The sequence below is a fragment of the Chanodichthys erythropterus genome, chromosome 15 (assembly GCF_024489055.1).
Source record: "Chanodichthys erythropterus isolate Z2021 chromosome 15, ASM2448905v1, whole genome shotgun sequence".
NCBI classification, from domain to species: domain Eukaryota; kingdom Metazoa; phylum Chordata; class Actinopteri; order Cypriniformes; family Xenocyprididae; genus Chanodichthys; species Chanodichthys erythropterus.
The window spans coordinates 12275316-12294031 of NC_090235.1; the positions used below are offsets into that span (position 1 = coordinate 12275316).

General features: G+C 35.9%; 1 protein-coding gene across 2 annotated transcripts; it reads right to left on the reverse strand.

Annotated features, from left to right (window-relative positions):
* Positions 1–686: 686 nt before the first annotated feature.
* Positions 687–17659, reverse strand: LOC137037665 (NACHT, LRR and PYD domains-containing protein 1 homolog). 2 transcript variants are annotated; one of them, XM_067411851.1, is made up of 12 exons: positions 17473–17659; positions 16339–16423; positions 15983–16047; positions 15340–15588; positions 13414–13458; positions 11219–12944; positions 10851–10934; positions 10632–10715; positions 4271–4534; positions 3488–3574; positions 1850–1969; positions 687–1595 (listed from the first exon to the last, which is right to left on the reverse strand). In XM_067411851.1, the coding sequence occupies exons 3-12, from the start codon at positions 16002–16004 to the stop codon at positions 1583–1585; spliced, it is 2694 nt and encodes an 897-aa protein (XP_067267952.1). In that variant the 5' UTR covers positions 16005–16047; positions 16339–16423; positions 17473–17659; the 3' UTR covers positions 687–1582. The 2 variants fall into 2 exon arrangements, with proteins under 2 accessions (XP_067267952.1, XP_067267953.1); XM_067411852.1 differs by lacking the exons at positions 687–1595; positions 1850–1969; positions 3488–3574; positions 4271–4534 and adding an exon at positions 7626–7715.
* Positions 17660–18716: the final 1057 nt, after the last annotated feature.

Below are 18716 nucleotides of genomic sequence, written 5' to 3' on the forward strand. Positions count from 1 at the left end.
AAAAAGTGTCCTATCAAAATGAGATTTTACACCCAGCGGAAAAAAACTTCTCTGCAATCATCAATAAAAACTGTAATGTAAGAAGTGAAGTGACACCTTAGTTCATTTGGAGTGTGTACATGGCCTTTGTGCCAGTGTCAGTTATTTCAATGAAGAAAAGTCAGCTGTTAATGCATTCAAAATGCTTACGTGACGAGTGGCCGGAGAGGTGGCCAAGCTTCAGTCAGGGGTTGATTGAATTTGATCATGAACTGAATCCACTTGTTGAGTGAATTGTTTTCATTCATGTATCAAACATTACTCTCTTGACATGTGCCCTAGCTTCTAGTTGGTATGCTCATGACTTTAACTTAAATTTCAGTTTGTTTAATGAACTATGCTATCAAACGGCTTCAGAAGATTTAAGTAATGCTAATCATATGGACACTTTTATACTTCTGTCATTGTGGAGGTTGACAGCCCTAGCCCTCATTCCATTTGTATGCAACAGAGTAGGAAAGTGTGATAAAAATCCATTTTTACCACAAAAATTATCCTCAGAAGCAAATCATACAGGTTTGAAACAAAGGTGTGCAATGACATTTTTCACATTTGAGTGAAGTGTTCCTGGAAGTGATGCAAATGAACGGACAGAGACGGAGACATTGCTTTTATGTTTTACTAGTAATTTGTTTTTTTAAGCTTCATTACTGTGAAAACATACATTACAGATTATACTAATATAACACCAACAGTGTAAAATAAAGTATCTAACCCTGACAATGTGTGCAATAATGAGAACATGCTATTACACCTGCGTAAAGTAACTTATATGCTGAATTACTGACACTATATATTTGAATGTATATCCAGAAGAGAACAAGGTTTTTCTTCTGTATTATCCAACTTCATATGGACTTTTTCATTCCTTGCCACAATTCCCTTTGACTTCCACACTCGGGGGCTAAAGATATTTTGAATTATGTACTTTATATTATGCCTGTTGTTTTGTTAAACTGACCAGGGCTTGGTGATGTGACCAAAATCTTAAACCTTGTCATTTATACGGTCATGGCAGTGATATATACCAAGTTGTAATAAATTGTACAATCCCTTACAGATTCATAATCCTCTGTATCACACCATAAATGAATAACCCAAACTTACAACTACTATATCCAATGCTTTTTCTGATACGTACAATATTCAAATAGTCACGATATATGCTAAAGCAAATCTTAATTTCTTGATTATATTGCATTCAAAAATAAACTCTACTATCACTCAGCTCTTAACTGTTAAATGTGGACAATTAAGCATCAATATCATAAAACTAAAGTATAGATTTTAATGCCATGTAAGCATCTGAGGCTTCATCTTCATGGCAAAAACTCTTGCAGTTAAAAAAAACAATGGTTACTTACATACGATACTAAAACTCTGTAAAGTAAAGTTGATTTAAAACAATTGCAATTGTAATTCAACACCTACTCTAAATACACTTTAGATAGATTTGGTTGCTGTCTTCATCCCAATCCTCAGCTCTTGGTAAACATGCTCCTTTTGCAGTTTTGTACTGTTTATCAAGGCTGTACCATTAGTCCTAGAACAAGGGCCTTAGAAATGGGGAGACGAAACACAATAAATCATGTAGAAATATGCCTAAATACAAAGTGAACCAGTACGTACAGATCCACAGTGCACACTATAATCATATGCTATAGCTCTTAAAACCTGTACATTTCATATCCAATGCTTAAATTAAATTGTATAAGTCATAAAAAGTAAATCTTTTGTGTTGACGGCTGCATAATGCCATATTACAGTTCTCATCGTCATTGTGCATTCATTTATGTTAGTCTTTACTTACTTTCGCTCATTCTTCATAGAAAAGCCCTGAGAATTCAGATGAATCGTCACTTTCTGGTTGCATTGCTGATGCCACTCATAAATTTGTGTGCATTTTTGAGACTGTTTATTGCATATATACCTTTGTAAGCAGAAAGCACAAAGCACAGCATCATTACATAGCTGACATTTGCATTTAATATCTATAAATCATATACATACAGAATCCTACAAAAGTATTGGAACAGTAAAGACAAAATTGCTCTGTTAACTGTGGTGTCAAGACATCTATAAATATGATTAAAAGATTAATATGAGGCAGAAGTACAGAATGTCACATTTTATTATTGACAGTTTCAACACAAAATATTTTACCAACTAAGAAGAACAGCACTTTTAGAGCTTCATCCCTCTGCTTAATGTGAGCATAAGTATATTGTAATAACTGGCAGTTCTTTAGTAAAGTGTGGGGCTAACCAGAGCTATAATAAGCTAGTATACTTGTACTATACCAAATACTAGTATGAGCACTCGTGTCCCATACACCGCACAACCATGAGTGTCTCTATAGGCAGAATAAAACAGCAGGAGGCAGTACTGTCTTTTCTCCTCTTTTATTCCGAAAACACAGAATAAGAACTACACAGGCAAGGCCAGATTGCCAAGTCCCTCCCGTACGCATCTCTCTCCATGACTTTTTATAACTAGGTGGTAAAATGAACCAAACCCACCCAAACTAACTTGTACATAAACACACAAAACTTTGCTAAAGCAAAAACCCAACCATCTTGCTTAAATAATGCATAAATCAACTCAAAACAAACAAATACCCATAATGCAACCAGCTGCTGGTGTTGAATGCTGGGTCATTACAATATGAAGTGCTTCATATGGCAACAGGACACTCACCCAAAACACTAGTACTGCCAACTCAATCAAGATTATCATGGTAAAGAAATGTTTGGTCTTAGATTGGCCAAATCTACAGATTTAAATCCTATTGAACAAGCATTTCACCAGTAGAAGAGGAGACTAAAGGCAGAAACTCCCCAAAACAAGCATCTGTTGAAAATGGCTTCACTAAAGGCCTGAAAAAGCATTTCAAAGTGTGAAACCAAAGGCGTGATGATGTGTATGGGTCACAGACTCACTCCTGTGATGGCTTACAAGGGATTTACAACTAAATATTAGCTTTTACACATTTACATTTACTTTAAGTTAAACCGTTCCAATACTTCTGCTCACATTAGGCAGAGGCATGAAGCTCTAAAAGTGCTGTTCTTCTTAGTTAGTAAAACATTGTTGAAACAGTCAATAATAAAATGTGACATTCTGTACTATCTTTTAATCATATTTAAAGATGTTGACACCACAGCTAACAGAGAAATTTTATCTTTACTGTTCCATTAATTATGGAGGGCACTGTATATAATTAAGTACAATGATCATTAACAATAATTTATGTAAGAAACGGGCCCAAAGTTAAGTTATTATCTGCTAATGATCTAAGAAATAAGGTGGATGTAAAGTTTTGTGACTTCAGAAGACATAAAATATGCCACACAAGTTTTCATGGTGTTCTTTTTCAAATGTGAAAGCTCTAGTCTCTAGACCTGCATATTTATTGGTGCAAAAAGTATGAGGATAAAACAATACAAACCCCTGAACTTCCACAGTGCAGTCTGGTCTTGTGTTGGACCTTTGAAACACCTTGATTGCCTCCTCCAGTAAATAGTCAGCATGTACCCTAGATGTGAATACACATCATGCAGATACAATTATTTAGATTTTAGGGACTGATAATATACTTAATACTTCGCTTTCCACAAATTCATTTGAATAATTCCACAATGATTAAAATGGATGAGAGCCATGTACTACCAATTGGGGTATTTGATTTGCATCTGCTTGCAAGAGCATTGCAAAATAAAATTACAACAGTTCTTTCGATGTGTCTCTTAAAAATGCTTTGATTACTAAACAGTTTTGTCTGTCTTAAGAACGCTATACCTCACAAATGCGTGGCTGTGTAATCTCACTTTCATTCATACTGAAACTCATTGAATGAAATGGGGTAATGTTTTGTAGAGATAGTTCACTCAAAAATTACAGACTTTTTCTTTTGTGGACACACAAGAATATATTTTGAATAATGTTGGTAAGAATATTGTTTGTCTCCATTGATTTCCTTTGTATTTTTTCCCATACAATGGAAGTCAACGGGAACTGAAACTGTTTTGTCACACCACCATCATTTAAAATATTTATTATTTCATGTTATGCAGAAGAAAGAAGTCATATATGTAGGTTGTAACAGGATTTTTGGGTGAACTATCCCTTTTAATATGTGCTGCAACTGTATTTCCTAAAACACCTGACAAAGAAAGAAACAGTAGAACGTAGAAACAGGACAGAATGTGACTTCAGATTTTTTTTTTCTTACAAGATTTCTGTTTCACTGGGGAGCTTCTGGATGATCTGAAGGATCCAAACCGGAAAATTCTTTGTCATTTCTTTGCTTGTTTCCATTTCTAACTTTTTCAGTTCAGAGAAAGAACAGAGAAAATGCATTAATGCATCTAAATCCCTTTGGCGAAGTATCTGAATATTGGTCCAGTCGATGCGGATTAGCTCTGAGCGTGGCAAGGTGAGAGTCAATGTCAGTGAAGTTGGTGCAGGGTCTTCATATGAAGTTCCTATGCAGATACTAAAAAGAAAGAAAGAAAAAAGAATAGAGAGAAAGAGAACTGGCATCAGTGTTATTGTGTCTATAACCAACAGAGATTTTTAACTCACATGATATAAATGCTTAATAAATATATCTATTCATGCTTATTTCACTTAAAAACAGATGTCTGATTTATTCTCTGACACAGCAAATAGACATTTATAGTGAGACTGAACAGTGTTGTATTTGTGGTTCTCTCATTTAGCTAGGCTATATCTCGTGTCACTTTTCTTTAGGCCTGCTCCGATTGATCGGCTACCGACCTCTATCGGCCGATAATTGCTTTGGGAAGTTTGATCAGCGGTCGATCTCATAAACTGATCTCAAACTGAAGAAGTGACTGAAGTAGTGAGAGGTTTGGCATGACACACAGCGGCATCGTCTCAATCTCTGTCCGGCATAGGTAAAACAATTATAATGCTGAAGGTGAGATACAATTCATATTTCTTTATTAAATAACTTGCAAAGTAATTTGAAAACGTTCTGTGAGACATAATTTCACAAACAGCGTAAGTGAATCACAGCGCTTTCTCCCTCTCTTCCCCTCTCAAAATGGTTTTAAAGGGGGCCTGTTATGCAAAATTCACTTTTGTATGGTGTTTGGACATAAATGTGTGTTGGCAGTGTGTGTACACAACCACCCTATAGTGATAAAAATCCACCCACTCCTTTTTTTTAATCCCCATAAATCATAAGCAGTGTCTCAGAACAAGCTGTTTCCAGATCCCTGGCAGTGTGACGTCACAAAAGCCACAGTGTTGACTGACACTGAAGTTTGAACATAGACCCGCCCTGAGCGCGTTGTTTACAGCGGGTCCGCCATTGCTGCACTGACGAGAACGTCTCCCAAGCGTTTTAGGTGTTCTGTAGCTGGATGGATTAATCCACACATCTCTCTCCATTTACCCCCTACATCTGAGCTGCTGAAAACGAGGTGGATTAACTTGGTTTTCCAGGAAAATACTCCCTCAGTTCTGTTGAAATTCGTTTATGTCTGCGCGAATCATTCCACACCGGACTGCTTTGTGAACGAATATCAATACAAAGAGACAATACAAAACAGAGACTGTGCCAAAATGTGCTACTCAAGGATATACAAGTAAAAACTGTTCGCTATGTATGTTGGTGATGATAATACAAGGCAAAGAGAGAGAGAGTTTATGGATAATATTTTAATATGTTTTATTAAGCTCTTTCTAGAGTGAAAACAGATGCTTCATCTTTTGTGTGAAGCAGGGGCGGACTGGCCATCTGTGTGATCTGGAGAATCACAGAACAGCCGGTACTCCAGGACGGCCGGCGGGCCGGCCCACCACCTGCCACGCACGCAGTCATCACCTGTTTTTTTCCCCGCACTAATCTGTTTCACACTCCAGTACTGTAGGTGGCAGCAATGCACCTTTAAGTTGGATGCCAGCTGCACTGGCCGTGGCCGCCAAGGAAAAGAAGAAGTGGAAGAGTAGGAAGAAACCAACAGCAAAGACTAGGGATGGGCGATACCACTTATTTTGTTTTCGATACGATACCGATACTTTTAAGGCCAAAATCGCAGATATCGATACCGATACCTCTAAACTGAATTTAAGATATTAAATTATTAATAATTTAGGTCCTTAAATTATTGAATTTCTTTGAGTAAAATGGGTAATGGTACCCACTTAACATTATATTTGAAAGCTATTTTTACATTCAATACGCTTTAATTGCAATTTATTAGATTATATTTTTGTTTACACACGGTTAAAATGTTTATTTGTAGTGGTGACCATGGAAATCTACAAATACTATAGGCCTAGCTGAACTATGGTCACTGTAGTAATGGTTCAGTTTCATAAGGGACTGCCAGTGACAGGCTGTTGCACTCATAAAATGCAAACTTTATATTCTGACAGTGTAGTTACAGAACACATCAATACATACTTTTAACGTTCAATTTAAATAAATGTAATTGCAAAAACTATGTAGGCTACTATTTCATTTTGTTTGTTGTGAAATAACTCAAACATATAATGTTGTTAGGTCTGCTGTTAAGCATTGTTCAGGGCAGCGTTTCCCAAAAGCATCAATGGGTTCTTACAATGTTAAACGCATGCAGCCGTTTGAATGTAGTGTCTGCAGTGAGCGAACGCTTTCTGTGATTGATTGGTTCTGACTTGCAGCATTTGCGTGTTCAGATGAGCAGGAAAATACTTCTACTACAAAATTATTCACTAACATAAGTTATTTGTCCAATTCAATGCATATTGTATGCATTAAATTTATTGCTAATTAAACAAAATCATTGGTAAATAAAAAAGAAAAAACCACCTTAGTATCGATATTTTTATTTGAGTATCAATACTTTCGATACTCAACGTCAGTATCGATATTTCGATACTTCATATCGATCTGCCCATCCCTAATCCTGACAGGGAGAAAGAGCTCTTGAAACTCCGCCCTCTTAGGCCGATCGCAGCAGCTCGTTTGCATTTAAAGGGACCACACTGAAACGGCTCGTTTTTGCTCAACCACTAACGCTGCATTCACGTGACGGGTCATCAACGCTTGATGGAGGGCGTGTCTGAAGCTTGTGTTGAGGCGACCATTATAGTGATAACAGCCAATCACATTGCTTTCCGATGTTGCACAAGTGCAATTGGCCAGCGACTGCTCTAGGATAGTTGCATAGGGCGATTTGATTGGATGACGTCTGCGTTGACGCTTGAAAAGTTGAGAAATCTTCAACTTCTGCCGCTTGCAACGCGAGTGAAGCGACGCGACAGAACCCACAATTCAGTTCGGCAACTCATGACGTCACCCATTCAAAGTAAATGAGAAGCTTTAACGCCAGTGCCCCGTGTGAATGCAGCGTAAAAGTGACAATTTTAACATGCTATAAAAAATGATCTGTGACGTATTTTGAGCTAAAACTTCACATACACACTCTGGGTGTCACAGTTCCCTCCTGTCCTGGACTCCATTGCCCAGCATCCTTCTTGTTTCCACACCTGCACTCACTGCCACATCATCTCCCCATCATCACTGATCACCTGCACCTGGACTTCCTCATCTGCACACCCTTTATAATGGACTCCCTTCACTCATTTTCTGTTCTTGTTGTTAGTAAAGTGTGTTTGGTTGTCCCCTTTGCATCAGAACATCACGTCTTCACCTAAGCGAGCTGCACAGTTGACACAGGAATTGTCACTTACACAATCGAGGCAGTTAATAAACCACACAAATTTATAACTAAATAATGTCATCAAGTTATGGTTGTGCTCTTATGTGTTTTAAGAAAAAAAGTAATAATAATTTCCTTTCGATAAACAAAATCAGTTTTAATACATAGTTGTGGATAGGTATCATGAACGTTTGCATCATGAATAAGATACAGAGCAGCTTCTGGAAAGCAACATGAGAAAAGTAACATGAGTCTTGATGAAAGTCTCACTATTTTGAGTTGCATCATGAAATAAATCATGAATCTGGTTTTGAGTGAAATAAGTATGAATATATTTATTAAACATGAATATATTTATGATTTATTAAGTGAGTTAAAAATATCACTCACTATTTGGCAGTTACTGCAATAAACCCTTTTTATTCATAACTGCTTATCAATGATTTACAATGTATTTGTAAACTAGTTATTAGTCATTAATGAACACCTTTATAAATCCTTTACAAAGGGAACCTTAAAGGGGCTCTATGTAATAATGACACCCAGTGTTCAAAATAGGTACTGCAGTCCAAATTCAAAATATTGTTTGGCCCGCCCCCTCGTTCAAAGACGCGGGTTGCCAGCTTTTACAGCATATGGTTGCCAGCAACAATAGGGAGCGCAATTGACAATGAAAGCTGAGGAGGCTTAAACACTGTAATTTATCTGTTTTGATATGCTGTTGTTCATAGAGCTATTTAGATGGATTCAGAGGCTTTTTAGTAGAGATGCACAAATTGCAATTTTCTTGGCCGATTCCGATTTTTTGCTAGTGTGATCGGCCGATCCCTATTTTTTGCCGATTCCGATATTTTTTCTAAGCACTATAAATGACAACATATACAAACAAAAATCTACTTTTCTTCAATGCAGAGTTTTATTTTCATAAAAAAAAACAAGTAAAAGTCAGTAATAAAATATAAACAGCTCAAATAAATGCAATAGAATAAAGAGAGCTATGAAACTAAGTTTGTTTTGGGTAACTGGGTTTTTATTCAGGTAAGGAATACTACAGAAATTAAAGTAAACAAATGTAAAATAACACATTGTGTTATTTTGCATTGGTTACCTTAATTTCTGTAGTTTTTATTGCAAATAATTCTTACCATTAAAGTTATAAAACATATTCAGTCGAGAGCAGAAAGTGATTTTCTTTGTCTTTTGTTCTTTGATTAACATGACAGACAGCAGCAGGAATATTGGACTGCTGTCCCTTTAAGAGTTTATGAACGGTGTTCAACGGACCCAATATATAGTATTATGTATCCTGATTGACTTTATGATTAGTACATCTGTTTTGCACATGCATCGCCACAGAGTTAACCATTTCAGACAGTACAGGACAGCCTCTGTCTCGTTCACTTCACGTCTGTGGGCGTTACGCACAGCTCAGTGTGGCCCAGGCGGCGCCAGGATTCCAGTTTTGGATGGGCTAGACCAATTGTGGGTGGGCCTTAAATTAAAAATGTTAAATTAAAAAAAAAAAACGTTATCCAATCACTGCTTAACCTAATAAAAAAAAATATTGACTTATATAGCCTACTGTTATATTATCTGTGCGTATACATAATATAGATTTTAATAGCTTGATGCTCTTTAAATATTTTGTTGTATTGTTAAAAGTTTCGGTGCATAGGACAGACCTATCCGCGATCGCTCTCCATGGTTCTGTCCAAAGAAGAGCACTTTGGAATATCCATTACGCATGAAACGCATCATACCTGGGCTGCGTTTCCCGATAACATTGTCTCTTAACGCGCTACGAAGACTCTTAAGGTATAACTTAACTAAAGCTATACTACCTCTAAAGGTATATCATTGCTAGGCGTCTTCAGGGCTATCATCCACTCGCAAAGCATAGGCGCTGAAAGGCAGGGGCGCTGGCGCCCTCCTAGCAACGGCGCTGTTTTTGGTAAAACATGATTTTGACGACTTCATTAAGTTTTGTTTTATAGAAAACTCTTTTTAAAAGATATTCGTTTTGTATAAATTGTATCTTAATTTTGATCAATGTTTTATCAATCAATTGCCTGTATTTAATAAATAAGAAGCAAATATATAGCAGACAATGTAATAACCTTAGTGTAATTGACAGAATTACTAAAAAAATATTATACCTAAAAGTTAAAGTTTTTTTTTTTTTTTTTTTGTCACGCATGCATGCATGTCTATTTACCTCATATTAAATATAAAACGCATGTGGACTGATATTTTTCCAATCTCTGGACTCATTTATTAATGGAGTATAGAAATAGACGTTTCAATATATTGGTATTAAATGCATTTTCTGAGAATTTATATTTCAAGTTTTTACTGCAAATGTCGAAATGCGCGCTCTTTGGTCCATCAGCGCTTGAGTCACTGATCACATTAGAATAAAATATCTCATAATAAAATACAAAATTGACTGATTTATGGATGTATGCGCAATACAAGCACTACTTACCGGAGCGAATGAGACGAGAGAGAGAGGAGGCGCCCGCGCGGGTGTGTGTCACTTCACCGTGACAGAGAAGAGAGCGAGAACGCGCAGCTGACATTGCCTGATTCTCTGACCCAGTTCGTTTGCTGGTTTCCATGGTTGTAATATGCGGTGTTTTCCGCCAACTTGCAAACTGTGATGTCGAAATACTATTGGATAAACTGCAGCACGAGGTTTCGCACAGACCAAAACAAAAACAGACCTTCCGACACGGAACGCACATTTTCAAAGTAGAATATTTGGCTGCAGCATTGTTTTACTGAGAAATAAGTAGGTGAACTTGGCATGTTTCCTAAATATCTGCAAACATATTGGGGTATTTTCATGCTTTATTAAAGTAAAAATCTTACATAGAGCCCCTTTAATGTAAAATGTTACCTGACAGTTCACTTTACCTGCACATTTCTTCACTGAGTGACAGCTTAAGTGAGTGGACAGAACAACTCCAACAATCTGTATTGAAGCGGTTAGGATCAAGACTGCAAATCAAATCGTAAAAATAAATAAATAAATACATAAATAACTAAGAGTAAAGCACAATGAATGATGATAGTGCATGTGTGCATAAAATACATTAAATGTATTTTGAGTCAGTGGTTTTAAAAAGACATTACCTAAGTGAGTTCAGGGTCTGTCCTCTCACAAGAGCACTCATCAGTTCAATGAGAAAAGAGTCTGATAGATCTGCAAGTTCAAACCTTCAAAATCAAATCCAGAACAATAATCAAGTCAAACGTGCAATTACGAACAATAAAAATGTAATGACACATTTAAAAAAATGTATCTGTGTACAAATACAATTCAGAGTAGAAAATTTACCTTCAGAGATTAAGAAATAAATTAATGTCAGCCAAGTTTAAACTTTCATCATAATATTATTCTATAATCAGTTTCACAGTTTTAAGATTTTTACATTAGGAAAACCTGAGGAATAGATAAAAGCATGATCAATGCAGGATCTGTTTTAGATCAAAGCACTTACGTTAAATTCTTAAACTTGGGGAGTGCAGGCAGAACCATAGACAACATTTTACATGTTAATCCGGCGTCAGTGATATACAGTTCGTTCATGCCGTGAGCGCACTGACAGCAGTACAGCAGCGCCCAGCAGTCTATTCTTCTCAGTAATCCATCACTTGGATTGATCATTTTGCAGGCTTCCATAACTTCTTTCACAAAGTCTGCTTCATGGAGTTCATAGAGACAGTGAAGCCAAAACAGTGTTCTTTTCCCAAGTGGATAATCATTTAGAAGTTCTTTTAAAATCCAATTCTTCAGATGAGTCTGTGCATTTGAATGAACAACCAGACCATGTCTTTTCCTTAGTGTGCGTTTCACATCCTTATTCAACAGACCAAAAGCAAACTGCACCACAGCTGCAAAATGTGGAGGATATAACATAGGACGATCTTCATCTAAATCCTTGGATAATAGCTCTCCCACTTTCCTCTGGGACTCTTCGTCTTCCAGAAGGACATAGTACAGGGCAGTGAAGAACTCCTGAAAGCTACGATGCATGAAACTGAACATCGTCTCCTGGTGGATTCTTCTCTTAAACAGGAACTTGCACAGGAATGGATTGCCAGCAGGGTCTGAAACCATTTCATTTACAGTTTCCTCATCAAACATGACTTGTTGTTCCAGCATCCCTCTCTCTGCCAGCTGACCCAGACTCCTCAGCAGGCTCGGGACAGACTGACTCGAACCCTGGCAGTGATGCTCCAGTAGAGTGGACACAAAGTCAGTGTAGATGGAGGTGGTGGTTTCCAGTCCGCTTGTTACATATGCACCAACTTCAAATCGTTCCTTGATAGTTGTGCAGATGATCCAGCAAATGACAGGGATGGAGCAGGCAGTGATGAGAGTTTCATTTGCTTGCACATATTCATAGGCTTTCCTGAAGAGCTCCTCATTCTGGAAGAACTTCTGGAAGTACTCCTCCACCCCCATCTCAGAGAATCCCATAATCTCAGAGAAACGCTGAGGTGCTTTGAGCAGATTACTCAGTGTGTCTGTAGCTGTAGATCTGGTGGTGACCAGCAGGAAGGACTCTGGCAGGATTCGACCCTTCAGCAGGGCACAAAGAGTGACTTGAGGTGGAGCTCTTTGAACCGGATCAGTGTTTAGTGACATGTGATCAATGTCCTCTGTGAGTCTCAGCTCATCAAATCCATCGATCATGAACAGCACCTTCTCTGGTGAATGCTGTAGTATCTCTGAGATCTGATCTGATGATAAACTGCAGCTGTTGCTCAAGATCTCGACCAAACTCTTTTCGCCAAGAATGCAGTTTATTTCTTTACACTTTAAATGGAACACAATATCAAACCGTTCTTTGTAGATGTCACCAGATGCCCAGTCCAGCATGATCTTCTGCACAGTTAAGGTTTTCCCATTCCCTGAATTTCCTTGCAGTATAATAGCACTGGGACTGATTCTGTGGTCATCTGGGTCAAACAGAGAGTTCAAATAGGAAGATTCATGACTGTTCCTGGAGTTGAGGCCCTGCTGGAATCTCTCTCCACTGGAGCAGAGCTCTTGTTGTCTCTCTACTTGATCTCTGTATGTCTGAAGGATCAGAGGTTGTGTGTAGCGCTCGGACAGCAGCACATATTCGCCAGGCAGAGAGTTATACTCTGTCACATACTGGTATTCACTGCAGATCTTCTTCTTGTATTTGAGAATCACTGGGCTGATTTCTGTAGAAACTGTAATTGTGCAAATAGTTAAGTTCTTTTTGTCTTCTTCTTCTTAGAAATTCTGATTGTAATTCAGTAAGAAATTTCAGAGCAGGCAGTAGAAACCAACTAAATTATGAGGTGGAAGGAGTGAAATATTTAAAACATTGGTAACACTTTACAATAAGGTTCATTAGTTAACATTAGTTAACTACATTAGTTAACATGAACTAATAATGAACTGCACTTCTACAGCATTTATTAATCTTTGTTAATATTAATTTTAACATTTACTAATACATTATTAAATTCTTGTTATCATTAGTTAATGCACTGTGAACTAACATGAACAAACAATGAACAACTGTATTTTCATTAACTAACATTAACGAAGATTAGTAAATACAGTAGCAAATGTATTGCTCATGGTTAATTCATGTTAGTTAATACAAGTGTTATCAAAAGTGTTACCAAAACATTTCACCATAAAATTTGTCACCTGGGGTATTGGTTTTTTCAAAGTGTGTGTGATTCCCAGTGACACCTGCAGAATATTAGAAACAACTGATTAAGACAATTCACATATATTTATAAACATTTTGCATCTATCTATCTATCTATCTATCTATCTATCTATCTATCTATCTATCTATCTATCTATCTATCTATCTATCTATCTATCTATCTATCTATCTATCTATCTATCTATCTATCTATCTATCTATTGTTCTATCATTCTATCATTTGTTCTTTCTTTCTTTCTTTCTTTCTTTCTATCTATCTGTCTATCTGTCTATCCATCTATCTATACAAGATACACCTTGTAAGAAAGTGCATTATATATATATATATATATATATATATATATATATATATATATATATATATATATATATATATATATATATATATATATACAGTACAGTCCAAAAGTTTGGAACCACTAAGATTTTTAATGTTTTTAAAAGAAGTTTCCTCTGCTCACCAAGGCTACATTTATTTAATTAAAAATACAGTAAAAACAGTAATATTGTGAAATATTTTTAAAATTTAAAATAACTGTTTTCTATTTGAATATATTTTACAAGGTAATTTATTCCTGTGATGCAAAGCTGAATTTTCAGCATCATTACTCCAGTCTTCAGTGTCACATGATCCTTCAGAAATCATTCTAATATGCTGATCTGCTGCTCAAGAAACATTTAATGTGTACAATTGTACAAAATATTTGTGTACAATATTTTTTTTCAGGATTATTTGATGAATAGAAAGTTCAAAAGAACAGTGTTTATCTGAAATCTAATCTTTTGTAACATTATAAATGTCTTTACTGTCACTTTTGATTGATTTAATGCATCCTTGCTGAATAAAAGTATTCATTTCTTTAATTTATTTTCAAAAAAATAAAAATAAAAATTCTTACTGACCCCAAACTTTTGAACGGTAGTGTATAATGCTACAGAAGCTTTGTATTTCAGATAAATTCTGTTCTTTTGAACTTTCTATTCATCAAGGAATCCTGAAAAAAAAACTATAAATATAAAACTATAAATATAAACTATATAAATGTTTCTTCAGCATATTAGAATGATTTCTGAAGGATTGACACTGAAGACTGGAGTAATGATGCTGAAAATTCAGCTTTGCATCACAGGAATAAATTACTTTGTCAAATATATTTAAATAGCACACAGTTATTTTAAATTGTAATAATATTTCACAATATTACTGTTTTTACTGTATTTTTAATTAAATAAATGTAGCCTTGGTGAGCAGAGGAAACTTCTTTTAAAAACATAAAAAATCTTAGTGGTTCCAAACTTTTGGACTGTACTGTATATGCACTTCCTTACAAGATGCAATACTAGGTTGTAAGCACTGTAAGCATCTTGAACTTTTTAAAGGGAATAGGGAAAACTTTTAAAGGGAAAATCTATCCAAAAATGAAAACTGTAATTTACTAACTTTCTAATTTAGTGTCAATTTACTAACCCCCCATCTTGTTTCAGACCACTTTTTTTGTCTTTTCCAAACTAAAAGTGACTTGAAATTGTGGACTTGTGCTGTAGAAACCCAAAATGACAGAAAAAGCATCATTAAGTGGTCTGTGTAATTTGCACTATATTCCAAGTGTTTTTCCCAAGTTACACAGTAGCTATATCTGATGTATGGACCAAAATCAATATTCACTCATAATTTTCCCATCTGAAGCTCAAAAATGCCTAAAAACATGAAGGTGAGAAAATTACAGTGTTGTCATCTTTGTGTGAACTATCCTTACACATTTTGCATATTTCTTATTTATTTAAATAGACAGAGAACATACGCATTAAGCTTTCTATAAGAGCTTCTACAGTTTGTTCAATGCTACCTGTAACAGTACAAAGTTCACATGGTATATGGGCCAGAATTTGTGTGCACTTACCCAAGTCTCCTAACAGAAATGGCTCCTGTTTTACCAGTTGCAAAAAAAAGGCAGATTTAACCTTGTTTCCTCCAGAGTGCAGCACTTCATAAAGCTCTCTCATTTTGTCCTGGTCAGTATCTGCTGCTCTGATCTTACAGTACGGCTCCCACTTTAGCATGCCACCTGACCGCAGCTCATCCACGATCGGCATCACCATTTTTACTCTCTGGACAAGTTTCCCCCAGTGGGCATCCACAAACTGAGCACCTGGTGGTGAGATGATAAAATGATAAATGGTCACAAGGAAGGAAGCCCACAATTTTAGACATTCAGCATATACCGCCAGTTTTAATCATCAGTATTCATTTGGACATTTAAGTCACATTTAAACAGCAGTTTCAGTGCAAGCAGATCAGTCCAAAACAATAGTCAAGCACACCCTATACATAGTATTATATTAACAAATAATATTACAGAGAGTGTTGATATTAGTAAATTAACCAATTGTATGATTCCCGAAGTTTCAATAACTGTATATTCCTCAATAAAAACAATAGTTAGTGTAGCAAACACTTCTTTGGGTCACTTCACTTGTAATCAGTGTAACACAGACTATTCTGCATATGACTTTCTCTTATTTTACTGTAGTAACAGTACTTACACTCTGAGTCTCTGAGGTCCATGGTGTCTCATAAGTGTCTGTGATGTGTTGGAGAGAGCAGTGCTCTAAACAAAACATAATACACCAAGTTTGGATGTCTTCTAGCGACTGTTGAAGACAGCTTTTGTGACACATGGTTAAAGAGTGCACTATTGGTATGTGGTAAATTAAGTAGCATGTAAAAATTTGGCCTTTTCTGAATAGTTACAAAACAAAATGGTATGGATACAGGAGGATTTTCAAGTTTCACCACTGAAATGTACACAAAACAATGACTAATATGACAGACTGTTTTAATTTTAGGACAGTTTTACTTCCAAACATTTCAAAGTTTAATGGGTAACTCTGAGACCTACTCCAAGATCTGATAGTGCCTGAATGCCAGCTCCTTTCAATGACCCAGTTGAACCAGTTCTCAGATTCCAGATAAAGATGTGTATTCTAACCAGGAAAAACAAACAAAAGAAAGACAAACCCACAACATTTGATCTATTCAAATAATCTCCAAAATACTACAATTTAAAACATACAATTAAAACATACAAACATTCAGGGTAATAATAAATACAAATTATATCTTTATATCTTTAGTATCTTTCAGAAGTGAAAGCATTGAAACATCGATAACACTTTTAAGAGTTTAACACAAATTTAAGAGACATTTGTAATTACACTGAACAAGAAAATAATTTAGATGACGTTTGGTATGCTCTTTGTTGAGAAATCTGTGCAATGAAAGCACTAATAAGAGTTCAAATGTTATCTGATCCTCCCCAAAATGTGGATTCCTGCTGGTCCGGGTAATGTGGTTTAGATTTGATCTCTCTCTCTTTTTTTAATAAAATGGCTAACTTCAGTGCTGAATGTTTGTCCTCTACGCCTGCTTTTCTTCAGATAGGCAGTGCTGTAACTTTGCTTCACTTGAAGGAGCTCAATTTAGATTTGAAACTGCAGGAACTGTAAGAACCTTAGTTATAGACCCCTTAAAAGTTTGTAAACATTGCAACATTTCCTGGGGGGCGGGGCTTAGCTGAAGGCAAAAAGAGGCGCTGGACTCAATGTTGACAAGCGTAAGCTAGCATGTTTTAGGAGGGATTTATTAAACATAGATGCAGAAGAAGGTTCAGAACTGTCCGAATATGTACAGTCACTGACTCTGCGGGAGCGTGACAGCTATTTTTGTAAATTAACTTAAGTTTTGGATATTTCCTAGACAACATATGAATTACTTTCGGATGGTTCGGGTAATTGTGTCAAGGCTTATTGTCTAATGTAAACTAAGTCTGGGCTAACTATGATTATGGCTAGCAATGTGGATTATTTTAAGAGACCATTCAAAGGATGACACACACATCTATCGCTGTATGTTTGTTTAACATTTAAGCTAGCTAGTGTGCTGAAAGTTGGCGACTTTTCACCTATAAAACAGAAACTTGCTGATTTGTACTGATAAAACCAACACACCATTACATATGCATCGATTATTTTACCTGATATGAAGTGTGCACTGCAAACACGAGTATTATTTATGATCGTTTCCGTCCAGTCTGTACGCCGTATTGCTTTCAACCACAATTATCTTTTTGATTTCTGTGAAGGAATGTCTGCCGGGATCTGGTAAAACTTTAGTTTTGAACCAAAAGTCCTGTTCCTTCTATTCTGGCAACCAAAAACACATGCATGCGTGTCCAATGAGTTACGCGTTATTGTCACGTGTTTTGACGTCTTGCGTATGGAGGACCAAACCTGCAGATATTAAAAATGAATAAATGAATAAATAAATGAAAGAATAAATAAATAGATAAATTAATAAAAAGATAAATAGGTAAATAAGTGTGGTAATACGAAAATAAATAAATGACTTGATAAAATAAACGATTCATTTTTAATAAAAAAACTTTTTTTCCCCCCCCTTAATTTATTTTCTGTGTTTATACATTTTTCATTTATTTTTATATTTATATATTATTTTTACATTCATTTTTAGATTTATTTATGTATATATGCATTCATTTATTTTTAGATATATTTATTCCCACATGTATTTATTTTTAGATTTATTTATTTATTGATTCATTTATTTTTACTTTTCCATGTGTAACATGGAAATGAGGAAGGCGGTCCTTCTGTAGCTTCAGTGCATCATTGGTTAAGAGCTCACGCACAGACTCATCAGGCCAGCTAAACGATAGAGATCGGAGTTTTCAAAGAAAATGGCACCAGCTGCAGAGTTGCAAGTTATTTTTCACCTAGTGTTATTCGATTTGTGCCGACATATATAAACTATATTCCAGAAATAAAATCACGAAGCTAAAGCTACTTATGTGATCCCCAGCATCATCATCATCATCGAGTCTGGAACCGTCGACTTCAGACGCTAGAGTGATGACGCCTAGGTTAGAAGATTGTTGATACCTAGCTATAACTTTAGCAAAATGAGAAATAACATTAATGCCGTTAATGCTTTAAATTTGGAGCACGGAGAAAACTTCATACGACGATCAGATGGTCTCATATCGACATTGTTAACGTGCATAGATATATGAAGAAGAGCCAGAGGAAACCATGGGACTGTCAGAAGTTGGAGCAGCATGTAGAGGGTGTAGTTGAAAATGACTGGAATTATTTTAAATTCAGCTTTGTAAAAAAAAAGTGATAACTTTGTGATTTTAGAAAATGTATCATTTAATATAAGTTTCATAAAATCAGTTGTAAGAGTTGTTTGTTGTTATCA

Coding starts and splice junctions, on each gene's coding strand:
- LOC137037665 (XM_067411851.1), bottom strand. CDS start 16,004: ATGGACCTCAGAGACTCAGAGT. Junction 10,716..10,850: donor CAGACCCTGAACTCACTTAG/GTAATGTCTTTT, acceptor TTTGATTTGCAG/TCTTGATCCTAACCGCTTCA. Junction 3,575..4,270: donor CCCAGTGAAACAGAAATCTT/GTAAGAAAAAAA, acceptor ATTCACATCTAG/GGTACATGCTGACTATTTAC.